The sequence below is a fragment of the Epargyreus clarus genome, unplaced genomic scaffold (assembly GCF_041222505.1).
Source record: "Epargyreus clarus isolate Ecla_fem2 unplaced genomic scaffold, WU_Ecla_fem_2.2 ptg000015l, whole genome shotgun sequence".
Classification (NCBI taxonomy): Eukaryota; Metazoa; Arthropoda; class Insecta; order Lepidoptera; family Hesperiidae; genus Epargyreus; species Epargyreus clarus.
In genome coordinates this window covers 993,399-1,012,559 of record NW_027332223.1, presented here as the reverse complement: position 1 = coordinate 1,012,559, position 19,161 = coordinate 993,399, and the positions used below count along the sequence as shown (strand labels likewise).

General features: G+C 38.6%; 1 protein-coding gene across 1 annotated transcript in view; it reads right to left on the bottom strand.

The window, feature by feature from the left end:
• Window positions 1-1,120: 1,120 nt before the first annotated feature.
• The window catches only part of LOC140747844 (laminin subunit alpha-1-like), an 87,771-nt gene continuing 69,730 nt past the window's right edge, over window positions 1,121-19,161 (bottom strand). The window contains exons 11-36 of the mRNA XM_073080462.1: window positions 18,847-19,056; window positions 18,186-18,694; window positions 17,751-17,987; window positions 17,208-17,446; window positions 16,697-16,935; window positions 16,448-16,549; window positions 16,005-16,211; window positions 15,374-15,540; window positions 14,718-14,885; window positions 14,366-14,520; window positions 13,844-14,071; window positions 13,160-13,334; window positions 12,463-12,616; window positions 11,490-11,728; window positions 10,941-11,151; window positions 10,598-10,713; window positions 10,018-10,199; window positions 9,404-9,536; window positions 8,752-8,907; window positions 8,207-8,338; window positions 7,432-7,575; window positions 6,896-7,037; window positions 6,380-6,522; window positions 4,560-4,758; window positions 3,966-4,100; window positions 1,121-3,607 (exon numbers count right to left, since the gene is read on the bottom strand). Coding sequence (XP_072936563.1) covers window positions 3,967-4,100; window positions 4,560-4,758; window positions 6,380-6,522; window positions 6,896-7,037; window positions 7,432-7,575; window positions 8,207-8,338; window positions 8,752-8,907; window positions 9,404-9,536; window positions 10,018-10,199; window positions 10,598-10,713; window positions 10,941-11,151; window positions 11,490-11,728; window positions 12,463-12,616; window positions 13,160-13,334; window positions 13,844-14,071; window positions 14,366-14,520; window positions 14,718-14,885; window positions 15,374-15,540; window positions 16,005-16,211; window positions 16,448-16,549; window positions 16,697-16,935; window positions 17,208-17,446; window positions 17,751-17,987; window positions 18,186-18,694; window positions 18,847-19,056 — 4,721 coding nt within the window. The 3' untranslated portion in view covers window positions 1,121-3,607; window position 3,966. The remainder of the gene's footprint in view (window positions 3,608-3,965; window positions 4,101-4,559; window positions 4,759-6,379; window positions 6,523-6,895; window positions 7,038-7,431; window positions 7,576-8,206; window positions 8,339-8,751; window positions 8,908-9,403; window positions 9,537-10,017; window positions 10,200-10,597; window positions 10,714-10,940; window positions 11,152-11,489; window positions 11,729-12,462; window positions 12,617-13,159; window positions 13,335-13,843; window positions 14,072-14,365; window positions 14,521-14,717; window positions 14,886-15,373; window positions 15,541-16,004; window positions 16,212-16,447; window positions 16,550-16,696; window positions 16,936-17,207; window positions 17,447-17,750; window positions 17,988-18,185; window positions 18,695-18,846; window positions 19,057-19,161) is intronic.

The window sequence follows — 19,161 nt, the reverse complement described above, 5'->3', positions numbered from 1 at the left end:
TAAACAATTTGCAAAATGTATATTTTCTTTTCAATTGAAATGTTTCAAATTATTATAGCCGTTTTTGCTTGTCTCGTTTTAAATGTGATTATTTTATTTCCAAAGATATTTTAAAGTGTGCCAATTATACATCTGTATAATTGGACATAAATGTAACAATTATTAATTCCATTTAGCATTGATTCTAATCTTAAATAAATAAGTCTGTCCATGATAATATTGATTAAAATTAATAAAAAGACCTTCAGAAATAGTTGGTATAATTATAATATGCGATAAACAGCAGTGTCTTTACTATTAGATACTATTAACTATTAATCGAGACATATTCTCTTTTAAGTGTAAGTAAGAACTGGACAATTCCTTGTAATCAATAAAACTAATACTATTATTATATTTACTGATATACCAAGGTAAACGCGCTGTATAACTAATTATACAGCGTATTTTCCTTAGAATATCCTTTTTTTTAGTTATTTCGCACGTGATAAATGATCTAAAATGACGTTAAAACGATAAGCATGTTGGCCATATGTAAATTGCTGTTCATGCTATGCGATGACGTCTATGCACGTGTATTGTTCATGCATATGCATAAGTAATTCAGGTATTGATTGTACGTATCGCCAGCGTGCATATCTTGATCGTGCATGTTAATTTGGTAATTTTTTGTTATAAATTGCACTAATCGTTATAAAAATAATAATTATTATAGAATTCTATTTCCAAGAATAGATTGTATTACTTTTGATAAGACATACGGTGGTGAGTATATTTAAACGTTCCATTATAGAAAAAATGTCAAAATACATGAAAAATCCGTAGGAGTTGTCCAGGTGACGTCTGGATGAGACGTCGTAATGTACTGATATGGGAGTTGGGGATTGAAAATGGGTAATTTTGTTATAACGATCGCTTTGTGACTTATCAAAAGTTTAATTTTATTGTTGTTTTTTGTTCTGTAACAATTTTATGTATCTGTAACTTAAAAAGTCCTATTTAATTTAAACAAATATTTTTTTTTCATTTTAAGAGAATTTCAAGGAATTCCATTTTGTATGCACAAAGCGATCGTTAAAACCGTCTTGTGATGTATGACACGTATGATTAAATGAAAATAAATGTTTTTTATTGCCAAATCAGGCTTTTATTTCAAAATCTATTAAAATAAATACGTAAATATCTATTTACAGGCATTATTATATACAATGGTTAAAACTACTGAACACGCTCAAGACTGGGACATGACTTGATAATATTTAATTTCTGAATGGTTGCCGGCAGTAGGGGGATCTTAAGGTGTCTTAACTCTTGATCTTACTTTATTAAATTTTTATATTGGGCAGACGTTCACCCAGATGAAGCCATCAATCAGATCTTTTAGAAAAAGGGATTAGGGCCTATCAATTCAAAAGTAATTAATCAATTTTCTAAATTTTTTTAAAGTTTATTCCTGAGCCCTTGTACAGAATTTTGATTGTGGCGATAATAACAGCTTCGAAATGCTTTCCTCATTCTTTATGTAAGTATATTATTTAGGTTACAGATGGCTACAGAAATGAAAATCTTTTAACACAAACAAGTTTTAAGTGAATAGTCAAGGCTATATAAATCTAAACACCTCTTTCTGTTACAAAATTAATAATAATGAATGTAAAATTAGAATTGAATTAATAGATTTCGAATTGCTTTCACGGAGTGCTATTTTGTGTTTTTTATCCTGTTCAAATTATAACAGAAATATAAAAGTTTGTAAATGCTGGCAACCCATACTCTATAAATTGATTCGTATTTACTACTTTAAACTTACAAGATTTAATGCAAATTTGTGACATACAATGCACTACCACATTTATCTATTAAAGCTGATCCCTAAGTTATCACTTATTATGTACATAACTTAAATGACTCGTAACTTAGACTGCTTCAAAGTACTTAAGTACTCGATGATTTAAGTACTGATGTGTCAAAAACTCTTTAAGAAAGGTTCCAAAAGTTAACATTTTTGATACTAACACTCCAAATATAAATATGTTATTACAATTTGTGACAATTAACAAAAGCGTTTATGCGATATTATGCAAAGTTTAACGAATACGCAATTTCTTTCAATAAAAAGAAAATTCAAAATGGTGACCTTTTGTACATGTGGCATGTCACTCGTGCAAAAGATAAAAAATAATTATAGAATTTGCAATTGCCGCCATGCCGCCATTTTGAATTACAATATTGAAGGACGGTATATCTAAACTTAGCGGGCATACAATTAAAATAAAGATACCTATTTATATAATATTTACAATTATTCTAGAAGAATACTGGTTGTTTTACACATTAGTGTTCTATTCTATTTACATATGAGTATTGTGCCGTTCTCACAAATTCACAATGTGATGTTAGACCGTAGACGAAATAGCCAAACAGACACCCAATTTTTTTTCATGCAGAGGTGACTATGAACTTAATTCACACTGTGCCCTCATTATCTCGAATTGTACGTCGATTGGTCTAAAAATGAATAAACGAGAAATATGAATCACGACATGATTCACTCATATTTTAGATAAGCATTATCTTTTATTGTGAGTTGAAAAACGTACAATTTTAGTACAAACTCCAAGCGATCAAAACGGTGGATGTTATACATATAATATTTTAGTAGATGCCTGCTCTGTTTGGCTACGTAATAACAAATCACATACAATTAAAAGTCTTATACTAAACAAGTATTTACAGTAAGACTAACTTATTAACAAAAATTGGAACTAAGTTTTTATTTTACTCGTTTATATTTTATAAATATATTCATAATGTAGAACACATTACTTGATATTACGTTTGAGTTTTCTCTATGACAGATAGGCTTTTCATTACTCATAGCCTCTACAGATAGCAGTGTTGCCAATTTAGAAGCTTTCCCTTAAATTAAGGGGCAACTTAAAAATGTATGATATTTAGCGATTCTGTAGTAATGCAGTTCATAAATTCTCTTCACAGTTTTTGTTTTCAGGAAAAATATAAAAACAGCTACGTTCATCAGAAGATAATAGTCAATGTAGTTGGCAACACTGGCAGATAGCCTCCAAAGCTTAAAGAAAGACGTTTTCATAAAATATACAATAAAGTATAAAAAACTACAACTTTTGTGGGAAATGCTTCTCGGTATATGTTACGTGATAAAATAGCAATAATTTTGAAATTATAATCTACATTTTAGTTGAGTATCGTGAGTATTATTTACCAATATATTGTCACGACATCGGGAGCAATTATTGACCATATTGTCTTTACTAACTTATATGCTAATCACACATAACTTTTGTCCGGCGTTTATTCAAGAATGGCACGATTTGGTTTACCTGACTTCACATAAACTTACTAAAAATTAGTACTACATATAAGGCACTTTACACACTACATCTATAAATACAATAATTTGTGCTTATTACCGTATTGGCATCCAAAAAATTTTACAGTTATTTTTTGTACGAACTTTGTAATAATTATCGATTATCTAATTCCGTCGAACTTACTTTTTCATAAATTTCTTCCGTGCGAACTATTTTCAATTTCCTTGTCGATGATTTTCTTTGTCCTAGGACATTCTCTAAAAGAAAAATGTTGTAATAACATTTTGATAATAAACAATAACACATAAAAATAAGTATCACGATGAAGGAAAAGTTAGACTTTAGATGTTGACTTTTAAGATGAGTAATCTATTTAGGGTGTCAGAACTCTATGGATTAACTACCATGACACTACCGCCACCTATATCTGTTATTGAATCTCTTACGTTTCCGGTTTGAAGGTAAACATACCTCTATTAGGTTTCAACTAATCTACTGAGCATTGGTTGCAAAGTTCGTAGACACTCAAGACTTCATAAAATAGATGGATTGCAATACTTTTAATATACTCATTTTCGATTCTGATCTAATGTTTTTATTTTAGATGATACTTACTCTAGGGGGTTGGACACGAGTCCAGTAAGACATTATGCAGAGATTCCATCTCAGTCCAGCTGCGCTTTTGGCCGCCCACCACCACGTCGCGGATGCAGCCCTTGAAGCTCTCCCGACCTTCCTCTAGGCTGCCTTCTGGAAAATAAATTTAAGAGGGATTATACTAAGGTTGTAGTCGAATAAGTTAATATAATAGAATTGTATCGTGCGTAAAGTAATAATTAGTGCATCATATATAAATAAGTATAAGTAGTAAATAAATAAGTTGCATAATTATTATGTAGGTAGGTGGTAGAACCTTTTGTGGTTCTACTATGAAGGCACCACAGTTACATCTATTTTTACTTGAGAGTACTCCAATAAAGATTTTTAGGCGGTAGGAGTTCGGGGTATCCTTGCCGCTGTCCCGCTGGCTGAATGGCCCCCTCTCAGTAATGTAGCAACACATCTGTGAGAGAGTTCAGGGAGGACTTAAATTTTATCTGAAGTTGATAACAGATTTCCGTGGGCGCAATTAACCACTTACTAGGTGCATGTTGGTTTGCTTCTCAATACTAAAACAAACAATGACAACACACATATTAAAGTACATACCAGGTACAGCTCCGATGACGAGCGGCGCGCTGGCGCGGGCGGCGAGGTCGGCGGGCGGCTGCGGCAGCAGCGCGGGCGGCGCGGCGGCCGCGTCCAGCGCCAGCGACAGCGCCCAGCGGCCCGCGCGCGCCGCCACCGCGTGCCACGCGCCGCACGACGCCGGCGCCTCCGCGCGCGCGCCGCCCAGAGACAGCACCGCCTGGGGGTCGAGGTAAGGTACGAGTAACTAAATTGATCGTAAATCAGAGCAGCTTATACAAATCTTAGATTCGCATACTTTGCGTTCATGGTAGGTACTGGATAAATTAAAAAACAATTAAAATTGATAAATAATTTCTAACATGAATTAAAATAAGTAAAATGGAAATGTATTTCCAACTAATGAAATATTGTATACAGGGTGAATTTTTAAAACGGGCCTTCAGGGCCAAATCCGAAACTATAAGGATTAGCGAAAAATGCTGAAAGGAGTTACGAGGCCGATTTTGATAAAAACTAAAACTGCATCATTAGTTTTTTAAAATATCTTTTTCCCTAGCCGGGAATCGAACGAGTTCATTTTGAAAAAAATTACACCCTCTATATTATGCCACCATCTGATAGTGTCGCTTACAAGGATCAAATTCTGGGAACTAATATTATGTGACAAATTAAAGGAAAAGGAAAATTTTGAAGAAAATACATATTTTTCCATACATTGCCATACTAATCCTTAAGGATTATACATAACAAATGATTTATGTGTAATTCTTTAGAAACATACGTAAGTCATACCATTGAAGAATTTGTTGGTTAATCAACTAATTATTCGATGTTATAACCGTGACATACGGCTTAGTATGAGAAAGTAATAGTTTGGCAAGTAAATTACCGCCGTTTTTAGGATTTATTTTTTAATAAAAATAGATAAGTGATTAAATAGTAAATTGTTATTGTTTGTTGTTTATAACTACGTTTCAACAGTAAATATGATTTTCTATATCTCTTTGTTTAGATATCACTCGGATTTGACTCGAAAAAGACATTCTCGCAAATTGTCAATTTTACATCTGTATTAAATAAAACTCCGCCCATAGCAAGTTAAATCTATTATAATGGTCCTAAAAGTAACCTTAACTAAGTCGGACATAAAAATATAAATTCTTGAAGAACAAAACGTCCATTTCGAATGATTTGAAACATTGAGCCAAAAATTGTTAATACGCGAAATGTTTAAATTGATGAATGGCGGGAACTTAACTGCCAAATTAATATAAAAAAATATGTATTTTCTTAAAATTGAGGCTTTTCCTTTAGTTTGTAATTTATCATTACTTCCCAGATTTTGATCCTTATAAGCAACACTATCAGATAGTGTAATAATATAGAGGGTGTATTTTTTTTCAAAATGAACTCGTTCGATTCCCGGCTAGGGAAAAAGTTATTTTAAAAAAGTAATGATGCAGTTTTAGTTTTTATCAAAATCGGCCTCGTAACTCCTTTCAGCATTTTTCGCTAATCCTTATAGTTTCGGATTTGGCCCTGAAGGCCCGTTTTAAAAATTCACCCTGTATATTCACAAAAGTGGATTACATAAATATGTTACATAAATCGATCTTTGAAAATAACGAACGACCTACAAACAATACAGCAGGTCCAGAGACAAGCATCAAATACATGACATCTATGCACAATAATCACAATTGTGATCAACAAGCAAAATGCCGCGATTTTCATCGCTACCTGTAATTTTTTTTATAATAATATCTTTACGCTATAGAAAAAAATACATTATTTTTAAAGTGATCCCATTGTTTTTAACGGGTCCACATTTTACTTACCATCCCATCCTTCAGCTCAAGTAGGAGTCCGCCAGCAGAGAATATAACACCAGTGGGCGCTGTGGACCGGAACTGCAACTTAATTTCTATTGACTCCGCCTCCTCACTCCACCACTTGCTCGACCATACTGCATGCGCGTCGCCTGGCAATAGATGTTATCATAAAGAACAATAAGGAATAGATGGAATCATCGTTATTTAGCAGATAGATAAAAACGTAAAAAATGTGTTTTCAGATTATCAATGCAAATGGACACAAAGTGGCGTATGGCACTGACAATCTTTGCGGATGTACTTAAACAATAACGTTCAGTAAATGGGCATGCAGACCACACAGTTGTATGTGGTTTCTTCCGTCCATGGTCACATTTTAACCAACTTTATAATAATATAAAATAACGAAATATATGAATAAAAAAAAACCAAGCACTATAAAAAAGTATCTTGAATTATAGTGCATAGAGGTATTGCGAGTTCTTCACAAGTTTTGGATGAAAATCATAAACACAGTGATACCCGCGAAGTAGGCCCCCCTCTCGACGCTGGGGAAGCACTGCCCCACGGCGTGGTGCGCGCGCGCGTCCCGCACCAGGTCCTCCGCGCGCCCGCACACCGACACGCGCCGGATGCACCCCACCAGACCACCCACACGCAACACCTGGAAATGTGAAAAGTTATTATTATTGTTCATTTGTATCATGAATCTGCCTGCTTTAGTTTTGAATTACGTAGGGACGCGGGAAGTCACGGTCATGGTATACATTTGTTATTAGTTTAAAAACAATGTAGTATTGGGAGTTAAGACCTTAAGTTGGCTTCGTCCTGCAAAAATCTACAATTTGCTGTTGCGACGCGACTCGTTTCTATATTCTGAGCGGACTAGAAGTTTGGCGCGGACTATACTATGTATGTATAGTCTAATTCATAATTAGGTAGATGTCCAATATAAAACAAAGTGACCTATCAAGAAAATATGTTTCAAATGGTAGTTTCTTATTTTTGATTAATCTGATTATAGGCCAACTATTTTGAGTGCATAAACAATAGCTTACAGAGTTAGGTATGTGTGGCGGCGGCGTTGGCGGTAAACCACCAATAAACAGTTTAGCTGCGCGGGCTAACGGCGGTGCCCGCGCGGTGGCCGCCGCGCCGCCGCTCGCCAGCACCACGCGCGTCTTGGATATCCGGACCGTGACCTGCGAAATAAAACACAGTGTCATTGTGGCTTAAGCGTACGAGTTTACTTCTTGTTTATTCTTTTATTCTATTATATTAATGTATTTTTTTTGTTTATGTTATACATTTTTATCAATTAAAGTAAATTGTTGATACTCATAACATAGACAAAAATAGTGTAACAAAACTCGAGTACAACATATATTAATGACACTAGATATAGTCTTTTTAAATGTATCAATGTGGTGAAATTACACGTATTTAACTTAATAGGCTTAATCAACTTAATCATGACTCAATATGAATATTAACTGAAATCTTCGGGTCAATATATATTTTTTTATAATATAAGAGTAGCAGACGAGCATGCAGTCCACCTGATGGTAAGTGGCTACTGCCGCCCATGGACATCTGTAATCAACCCCAGATAGGATTCCTGAGGTCAGCCACAGATGCGCCGCTACCCCTGAGGACTAAGCTGGAACGCCTCGGAAAAGTCTGTCACCCTTACCACACCCTTCAAACCGGAACACAGCAGCGCTTAACACTGCTGTTATTAGGTAGAAATAGGTGTGGCGGTGGTGCCGCCGGAGTCGAACCACAAAGGGTTCTACCACCTTCTAAATATGTCTTGATTTATAAAATACATACCGCTCGCCAAGTGCCATCCGAAATGTTCGCAGGTAACGACAGATCCCTCCTGGTGCGACCGCGGACGGCCAGTTTTAACTTCCCCTCACGAATACATAGGACTATGAAATGCTTTGGTTTTGCACGGGGACCCTGGAAATTTAAATATAATTTAATTGAGTAATTTAATTATGCACTTCACCTGTCAGTTGCCTAAGATCTATCTATTTCATAACGTTGAAATTTTACATATAAAATATTAAGTTATGCCCGTTCTCTAAGCAGCTTTATAAATTAAGAAATGTTACAAACAACTCCTTTATTTCTTTCCTGTTGCTTTAAAAACGAAAATCACATCCAAGTCGGATTTATAGTTTTTGAGAAAATCGCAGACCTACAGATAAACATAAATAATGATTAAAATACAGGACCTGCTATTTTGAAGTCTGTTAAAAATTAAATAAAATCGTATAAAATAGCTATAGCTATAATTTTATTTTTATGATACTAATTTTATTTTAATTATACTATAATGAGACTACTTTAATATAAGGTGGTACACCCACCGGCACAAGAAACACGAGCCCCTCAGTGGCGAAGGTGCGCAGCTGCAGCGAGACGGCGAAGTCGTGGCGCGGCTGCCGCGGCCGCACGCGCAACGTCGCGTGGCTGCCCGCCGCGTCGCCGAACCGCACCGCGCCCGCCTCCACTGTGTACGACGACTGGAATGAACGAGTTTTATTTAGGTATGTGATCTGTTTGGTCACAGGTCTGTGGATCTGAATTTTATGTACGATGATGACAACCGAACCTTAGTATATCGATGTTAATGTGTAAACTATTCTCACTTCTTATTTAACAAAATACTTACAACATTAGAAGATAAATATATTATATCTTCTAACGTTGTAGTCTGAAAAATCTTGTTAAGAATTCTTATGCTTTAACTTCGTGTTATTTTTTAATTTCTTTGGCGTTAAATTAACTGTAGTGACAATTAATTTCAAATATTTTAAGGATGTAACGAAATACGAAAACGTTAATCGGGGCGAATAACGTCTGTTTTTAGATGTGTCACTGAATTGCTTCAACTTGTTGTTTGAACTTGACCGCGCTGTTTTCGTCCTGCTAATATCTACAATTCGCTGTTGCGACGCGACTCGTTTCTATATTTGGAGCGGACTAGCAGTTTGGCGCGGTCTCTACAAACTAGTTCACCTTAGAGCAGTGCGCGGCGGCGTCGGCCTGCGCGTGCAGCGCGCGCGGCGCGGGCGGCGGCGCGGGGCGCGGCGCGTCGGCGCGGCCCAGCTGCACGCCGCCCCAGCGGAGCGCGCTCTCCACGCCGATTAGACTGGAGGACAAAATAATAATCACCATGAGTGAGCAATCACAACTCATATTTATGGTAAGCGAAATTCGGATATATTAAATATTAATAACGGGCGTTGATTAGAAAGTAACAGCAATTGATAGACGAAGACGATTTCATTTGAATATAATATTTTTATCTTGATTTGAACATTAACAAACATTTGATAACTGCCTGTGAAAAGTTATCATCTTAAATACAAATTGGTCGAATTAAATGGAGTGAATCGTACCTACTTATTAATTAATATCTATTTTAAAATGCTAATTATTTATATCTTTATTAATAATTCGAATATTTATTAAAACTGGTTCTTCACTGTAAGTTTTTTTTATAGTAATGAATTTAAATAATCGAAAAAAATAACACTATCTACATATTTAACCAATCTTCAAAAATAATTAGCAATAAATTTTATGTAGTGATATGAGCAGCATTACTTTACCCTATTAATAAACCTTACCTAGAATCCACAATAAAATCCATCAGGGTGCCAGTGAAGTCCACCGTGGGTATCACCGGTTTGACCGGCCGCTTGTTCCCCGGCGGCGCTCCGCCCAGGAAGAGCCCGTGCGAGCGCTGCGGGAAGCCTCCCCCCGGCAGCGCGCCGCTGCCCACTTGCTTCTCGTCGCACCACACTTCTAGCTGAAAGTAGTGTACACAATGTTGTAAAGGTTTAGATCATAGTACTTAGTCCGCCAAATTGTTTTTGAATGACCAACTTAATCTTCCGTGGCCCCACTATTATATTTATTACTACCGTATAAGAGCAATTTTAAACGCTAACTACATTATGGTTCGAAGGATATGGTTAAACAAGGTTTTAGGCGACAATGACGAGGGTTGGACTACAAGGCGTTTCGGCTTAATTTCCAATTATAGAAAGGCTGCATTAGCCCACTTTAGTTAGGCAAACCCGAATTTCATTTAGGGTTGATTATGTACTGTCCGTAGGCTGCGATGACCTCTTATCGTCAAGCTCGTTTAGCACTTGAATTTCATAAAACAGTCTTAGTAATAAATAATAACAACAAAGATCGTACCTGCTTATGTGCGCGCACTAGCCTTACGCTATGCAGCCGGCCGTCATCCAACTTCGTACCATTTATTTTTAGCCGCAGCTCATTCTTGCCAGCAGACGCCATCACTTCTAACTCACCTGGAATGGTATTATTACTGATGATATCACAAAGGACAATTTTTTTTAGAAGCTGTCCTTGTTCTCCTCAAGGACTATGGAACACTTCAAGTAACTATTTTTGGCTCATCCCGTACTTCAGAACATAGCACAGTAAAGTCGCTGTATGGTTTCCTTTAGAGAAATTAAAATAGGATAATTAATTGGCACAGACTTCAACAAATCAATGTCATACATTTGAAACTAACCATCAACTAGTGCCAGCACCAGATAGTGCTTATCATCTCCATCGTCTTCATCGTCCACCTCGTTGCCACTGGAACCGGAAGGAGACCGGTACAGCAGCAGACCGTTGGGGCTCCGTGCACGGAACGTAAGCCCCAAGGCCGCTTTTCGTCGGAACGCTGGAGAGGGCAGCTCCACATAGCCCTCTCCTTCGAAGATTGCTGAGCGGAGAGTCTGAAATAAACAACGTTTGGACGATTGTGAAATGTAGGTAGTAAATGTAGTTTATGGGTGGCTATGCAGATTCTAATACATTTCGATGTTAAAGACTACATTACGTAATTATTTGTCTCTATCGACTCTATGAATTTATAATAACTAGCTGCAATAACTATAACAAGTTCATGTGCCAAGAGAAAACTTTATTGAAGAAAAAAATATATTTTGATTGTATAATTGGAGCCAATAATCTTTAAATAATAATTCAGTCATGAGACGTTTACTCGATCGACAAAGCTTTGTAGGGCTAATAGGTTCTTCAGCTGTAAACGCAACATTCTGGTTTTACTTACCCTGCCTCCACACCCAAGCTCCACGCCATACCGCGCAGCAGTATCCAGCAGATTGTACCCCTCTCTATCCACGGTGACGGTGCCCACGCAGCCGAGCAGCGAGGGCGCCTCCACCCCGGCGCCGGGGGGCGCGCCGCCCACCCAGTACAGCGCGTCGCTGAGCTCGGGCAGGTCGGCCGCGGCCTGCACGGGCGGCGTGGGCGAGCCGAGGGTCTCTTCGCCGTTCACGCGCAGGCTGCCTGGGGAATGCGTCGGACTCTTGGATTTCGAACACATGTAGTTTTAGCAGTTTCTAGTTGAGCCTTAATGCCGTATGCAATAACTATATTCAGTTCTTGAGAAACTGTGTTAAATAGTGTGGCTTATTATTCCCAATAAACTTAATATTTTAATGATTTTAATCAAGATAGGTAAATTATTGAAAAGACAAGTAGCCAAAAGTCTGACATTTCAAACTTAATTTGGAGAAAAGCGCAAATAAACTAGGCTTTGCAACAAAGAAGAAACTGAACGAAGTGATAACATACGGTGAAAAAGCCTATCATCTAATGAATAGGAATGTCGATTGTCAGATGAAGTTAATATTAAAACTACTTCGCAACAATCCGCTACCAATATATACTTATATTTATTTATTTTAAGACATGCAGTATGTACCATCCTCTCTTCCACAAAGATGCAAGAAATAAAATAAACACACCACCATACATACCACAACCAACACGTGTCTTAAGTCTTTGTAATTCGTCCATATTATAGAAGGTTTCCAAGCAAGTGTTTCTGTAGTCACCGTACAAGACTTATTGCATGTATTTGCAGTCGCAGACGTCGCAGTATGTGAATTCACTTACAAGAAGACACTCATTAGATGAGTTCACATCCATTGGAACTGAAGAAATAGTTCTTTTCTAGACCGACACCGTGCATTAAACTATATCGTAACATAACAAGGAGTACAGAACGGTCACACAACCTCTCTCCAGCCCGTTGAAGACCCTGGAGGCCTGCAGGTGCTGTGGTCTGCCGTCGCAGGTCTTGGCTCTTGCCGCGATCTCCAGCCGCGAGTGCGCGTACTGCACGCGGAACACCACTCGGCAGTCCACCACCCATACGCTCACTGACCGGTTCTGGGTAAAATAACAAATATATTATTACATTTATTTTAGTGGAAAAAACTATTCAGATTCTTTATCTATCACGAAGGTATATGCGGATCGCAGGTATAACGTCGAGAAGATATTTTTTTACGCCGGAAGGACACACTATGAAATCATTTTTATTCATTATTTTCTTTTTTTTATAGTTATCATTTCACAATTAAAACACCCTACGACATTCTACCGAGCACTTGGAACGCGTGCGTATCAGTCGGAGGCTTTAAGCACATACCTGTATGTAAAATTAAATACAGGTCTGTGCTTAATCTCAATAGCTTAAACAGCTATTGAGATTAAGACTTTTCGTAATTGTGGTAAGATTATCATGACTGGGATCAATAAAAATATGATGACCTAGGCAAATCACAAAATATGACCAGGTAATCAAAATTATGTTTTCATTACTTTTGCTATCCAGCTTAATTACAATAAATCGATAAATCGTATGGATATCACATAAGTGATATTTCTTTATTGTAAGCTGAATATAACAAAATATATAAAAGAACTTACATTAACAGTATCCAAAGCCAAGAATAGCAGAGCATTATGGTCTCGCGTGCGGAAGGTGAGTGAGAGGCTGAACCGGCGGCGGTCGGACGGGCGGAGGTTTGTGCGTTTCAGCTCCACGTAGCCGCCGCCCGAGAACCACACCAAGCCTTGATCGCCACGGGACGCGCTGAACCATCTGGAAGGTTAAAAATGTCAATATTGTTTTTTTTTTATGAAAGGATCCAAGGAGTATCATAAGCACGATTTCTTTAAAAGGAAAAGGCGCACAAGCACTTGACTGAAAAAAGATTAATGTAGTGTAGTAAAGACAATATGACAGTATGTATTATAGACAGGGTTTTCATAAGCAGAATATTTTCAACCATCCAAAATACTTTTAAACTTATCAAATAATGGATTTAGACGACATCCCGCAAAACAAAATGAGATGGCGCCACATGAATATCTATCAAGCTATGGAAGTTTTCTAATAATCTTTCAATATACACACGATCCCAACTAAAACTAATAGAATATTATGTTACTTATTATGCATGATCGTCACGCTTGTTGAAAATTCACCCTTTTAGCAAAGGGATGATAATGATTTTCCTGACAAGCATGTACTTATTTTAGCGGGTACCATGCGAAGTGAGAAACATTTGTAGTTCGCAGTCAATATGCTTCCTAAGCAATATAACTCACCTGTGCGTCCTCGGCATGCACTTGGCACCGGGCGGCTGCGCAGCAAACGCCCACAGCCCGACCGCGCGCTGGTCGGCGTGCAGCGCGTGCAGCGTGGCGGGCAGCGGCGCGCGCGGCTCGCCCGCCCACCACGCCGTGGCTGGTAACGCCCCGCCGCTCGTCGTGTTGCGCGCTTCCACTGCCTCCTGGCCTGCGCGCTCCACGCGGACGCTCGCCGACCCCCATACTCTGCCAACATACATCAAGATCTCGTCAAGATAGGTCTCAATCCCAATCTCGACTCGATTAAGGAAGAATCATCGCTACACCTATTTTTTTAATAACAGCTGTTTCGCTTTAGAGTTGACATGATCGGATCAGAAGGTAGTAAGGGAAATACAATTAAATGAGGCAATATAAATAAGAACTTACAGGTGGAATCCACGTTTAATTTCAGGTAAAATTTAAATCCTATCGAAATTTCAGAGCAGAAAATACTTTGGATATAAACCATACAATAACTAGGCCTCATCACCAATTTACCTTTCCACCTCAATCTTATAAGTGGTATGATCAGCGTCATCAAGAGTGGGCTGCAGCACTTCAGGGTGTGTGATGATCCCTTCCCCGCCGCCGACGTCCCACGTTAACTTTAACTTGCCGCCCTGAACTGCCAGCCGCATGTAGCGTTCGGTTTCCTAACAAGAGTAAAAAACATTCGTTTGTTATTTTTCCATTCTTAATTTTACCAGAAATTCAACTATACTCTCTTTAGAAAAAGTCGAAGAAGATCTTACGAAAAAGTAAAAGAAGTAGAAAATTATCATTAAATTTGATTACATATCATCTCCTAAATTTATTCCATTATCATACATAAGTTTGTGTTAGTGCCAACCTGGTCATGAATATACAGCAATGTGCCATCCCTCACGCTGCCGTCAAAAGTGACAGTAAGCGCGCACCGCGTGACGCTGGGAGCGCCCCACACGGCGAATGCGCGGGCGCACCCGTTGTTACCTGTTCCACCTTCAGCCTCCGTGGGTGAGGAGATGGATATTGATATCTGTGGAATAGCAAATTTAAGGTTTAGTTTCAAGATTTTTGAATTTCAAGATGGTTACGAGGAGTAGATAATGTGTAGATAACTCAGGAGAACACCAACTACTAACCGTTAGATTTATGTATTATCTAGGAAAATTCCCAATGGCCAGATTACTTTGAAAATTAAAGTGTTGTCTTGGCTAGATTAGATCCCATAGGGTCTATAAAATTTTTTCGTTCTACCTCATGTAGTTGTCCACTTTCTAGTAAATGCATGCAGGTTGGTTTAGCATTTGTTAAGCTCATCAGAATATTTATTCTGTCGAGCGAATGATGTGAAAACAGCCATATCAACTAATTTCAAACCAAGTACTCATCAATTGAAATTGATGAAAAATGTTGATTTGCTCTTTTCCAACATATTTTAGTCAAAGTATGTTCTTTACAGAATTATTTTTGAAGATGTCAGAACTTCAGAAGGCGTTTCATCAAGAAGACTAGTTTACTCACAGTACCAGCAGCGTGCTTAGCCCTCAGCACCCTCTCCCTGAGCGCGCGTAACGCGGGGTCGAGGCTCGCGGCGGCGGCGGTGTGCTCGCGCGCGCGCGCCGCCGCCGCCGCAGCCAGCGCCTCCGACACCTCCGTGCCTCGAAGCGTGTTGCCGCGGATCTGGCTCACTGGTGGATACAAACACGATGCATTTTATACATTTTAATGATGTGAAGGCCTTTAAAATGTATTATTATGCTCTTTTGATAATTCTTCAAAGAACTGTAATCACTAATACAACTACTCGTATAAGTGACTTTTCACTATTCATAGTTATATTATGTCTTTTATCTGGATTTAATTTACATCAGACATTAAAGTAAGTAATAGAAAATACGCAGTATCAATGTATCGAGACAATAAGCGTCACTTCAAATACCTACATAGGGCGTAAAAGATACAAAATAACATGCAGTAATAACGCTAACACTATTTTGTTATCAAACATAACATGAAAATATCAAACCATCCCTCTAATTACCAACTACTTACCTCCTTTTAATTTATAAATTTTGAAATATGATTCTTCTTATCTTAATTTGAAATATGGCTCCTCTTATGTCATTTCACTTAAAATAAACATTATTTTTACCATGTTCCTCAGCAGCTCCCAGCGCAGTATCCCCCAGCCGCTGAAGCGTGGCCAGCTTTCTCCGTAACTGATACCGCACCTTCCTCCGCAGCTCCGCCGCCTCATCATACAGCGCACGTGATGCAGCGAACACTCGGTCCGCTTGCACACTCGCTCCTTTCAACGCTTCTACTGCGCCTGCGCCACCAGCAGTGCCCACACCCTCTCCTGGAACATTATATGTTAATCATACTCTTTAGAATATTGTGTTATACATGCTGTAAATAAAGGATTAAGATAACTACTCTACGCACTACTGTTTGGACAATATTGTTAAGTCATTTAAAAAAACAAAATAAGTAATTGTGGCTAACGATTACGTCATAATTATGCGTATATCCAGAAAAAGAGTAATAAGTATTATTTACAGCCCAAATTTTGTTGCGCTTATAAATAGACCTTACCTGCCCCAGCAGCGAGGGTTCCCTCCCTCCAGCCGAGCGCCCGCAGCGCCACGCTCACCACATCCGTGCCACGCTCTGCTGCTTCCAGCTGACGACGCAATTCTGAAAGTAAGCGTAAATATATCTATGAAAATAAAAACGCAAATGAAGAGCTAGGTCGCAAATCTAATAATTGGCAGCAGTAAAAGTGCGCGTACTCTACTAATTAAAAGCGTTATTTTGTAATAATTCATGTGTTTACTAATATACCATCAGCTTTTGCCAGCACTTCAGCTCCTCTCCTTTTCAAGTTCTCTGAAGTTTGTCTCTCTGCTTCAGCTGTATTTAACAGTGGTTGCGGGCCCCTGGCCAGCTTGCCCGCGGTGGCTGCGGCGGCGGTGGCAGCGTCAGCAGCAGCCCCCGCCTCCCGCACCCCTTCAGCCACCTCCGCCCAGGCCCGAGCAGCCTGCACACCCGCGGAGGCCACTGCCCGAGTACCTGCGAATAGACTGCCAGAGGAATTTGATTCGTATATGTTGATTGATAGATGACAATATTTTTGTAGTTTCTCTGTACTTTAAAATAATAATGCAGTAGTACTTATGTAACGATCTTGAGTTTAGAAAAAAACGAGACATATTTTAGTGTTCGAGAGTGATCAAAAATTATAGTTTATTCGTAGTAACACGTCTACTTAAGGTAGTCGCAGTTTACTGCTTTATTATACAACTGAATCTTCCATAATAACGTAAATTAAAATACATTTTAAGTGCTTACTTACCTCTTGTATTCCTTCGCTTTCTCTCCCAACATGGCCACGTGTTTCTCCACAGCATCTAAGTACTTCTGCTTATAAGCGGGGGTGAGGCTGTACAGGATGCCCTCCTTCTCCTCAGCAGCGAGGGTCAACCTCCGCATCTCAGCCAGGAACCCCGGGAAGGCCACCGCGAGGTTCCGGGTATGGAGTAGTGCTGCCCGCGTGTCGTCCGTCAAGTTTTGTGTGGATAGATTTGATAAATCCTGTTACAGGGAGCTGATATTCACACGTATTCATGAAGTTTTACAGTAAAATATGGTAGGAAGAACGTAGATTGGGTGAATAACGGTTGAATTCTTAGCTAGCCCGGCTTTTCCATTAGCGGTAATCTATTTTAGTTGAAAAGAACGTATGAAAGATATAGAAAAAGAAGTGGAGAAAAAAATGGGGAAAACAAAATAAATAGGTATAAAATTTTAATCCAAATATTCCACGAAAAGTATTGAATAAGGTAAACCTTTATTTTAGATCATGATTTCAGCATTTTTTGATTATTTTTAATCTTACCTCTAAAACAAGCCGGCATCTAAGACCGGTGTCCCTCACACCACTCAATCTGGGCGCAACTCTTTTCTTCACCTCAGCTACAATATCGCTTGCACTCCATACTGCATCAGATAATTTAGTGAAGTCATCTGCTTTTCTCTCCCACTCGCCGACTGCTTCTTTTAGCTTCTGAAGACGTTTGTAAATATCCTCTATACGATATTTATATTCGTGGAGTGAGGTAGATTGAAGGTTAGCCTGTAAAACAATATGACCTACATTTAAACTTAAATGGATTATTTGAAACTTGAAGAATTAATTTAGGGTTCTGATATATCAATAATTGGGCCTACTTAAAAAAAAACTTAAAGTTATATTAAAACTGAGGACCATGCAAGTATTTGTCACAAAGTATATAAAAACACATTTTTTGTAAAAATTCAAAATATCTCGTACCGAGTCTGATACATCAGTAGTGCCCGCGGCGTAATCAGCCAGCTTAACTTCCTTTATGCTCTTGAGCAAATGCCTAGCTTCTTTTATCGCTCTATGTGCACTCAAATGTTTCTCCCCCTGTGCAAATTCATTCAACACAGCCACCTGCTCCACGATCTCCCTCCTTTGTTTCAAAACATCATCCAAACTGCTCATGCTTTCCAAACTTAAGAATTGCGCTTCTTTTTCTCTTCTGGACGCTTCTGTTTTCAACATGTGCGCCTTAGTAAATACTTTATGTTCCGTTGCTTCCAATCTTTCTATCGAATTCTCTAAGCTTCTAGCTTCTTCCAGGTCTTTTTTGGCCTGTTGTAAAGCAGTTTGCAGTTTGGAAGTATTGTGAGAAAATTCGCGCAACGCTGGGAAGGGCTGTGGTATTCTGCTGAGCTCTGAAAGATCTGCACGCCTATGTAAGTCTGAAGTGAGACCCTCGACGGTGTCCAATAATGTCTGAGTGCAGTTGTCGCAACCTGAAATAATTTGTGCTAAGTTAGTTTATTTTGTACGGATTCTACATTTATTTTGATTTTATATAAAGTGGAAATAATAATCGAGAATGAAGTCCACTTGATCTCCAATTTCGTTGCTTTGTGAGCAATCTGAGGAATAAATAGAAACTAACGTTTGCAGCCCTCCTCGGCCAGGTAATGTCTAGGAGCAGCACAGAAGTCGCACCGGTCGCCAGTCGTATGCGCTCGACATCTGCACTTCCCTCTCGAATCGCACCTCTGCGACACTGAGCCGTGAGGGTCACAACCACAGGATACACAGGTGCCGTTTGATGCGCGGCGGTAGCCTGGCGCGCATTGCTCGCAGGCTTGGCCGGTATAACCTGTGAATGTTTAATATGACTAAATTATGGATTTTATAATAAGATTCTCTGGAATTGTCTTAACAGGGATGAATCGGACAACTATGCATAAATTATTTTAAATCT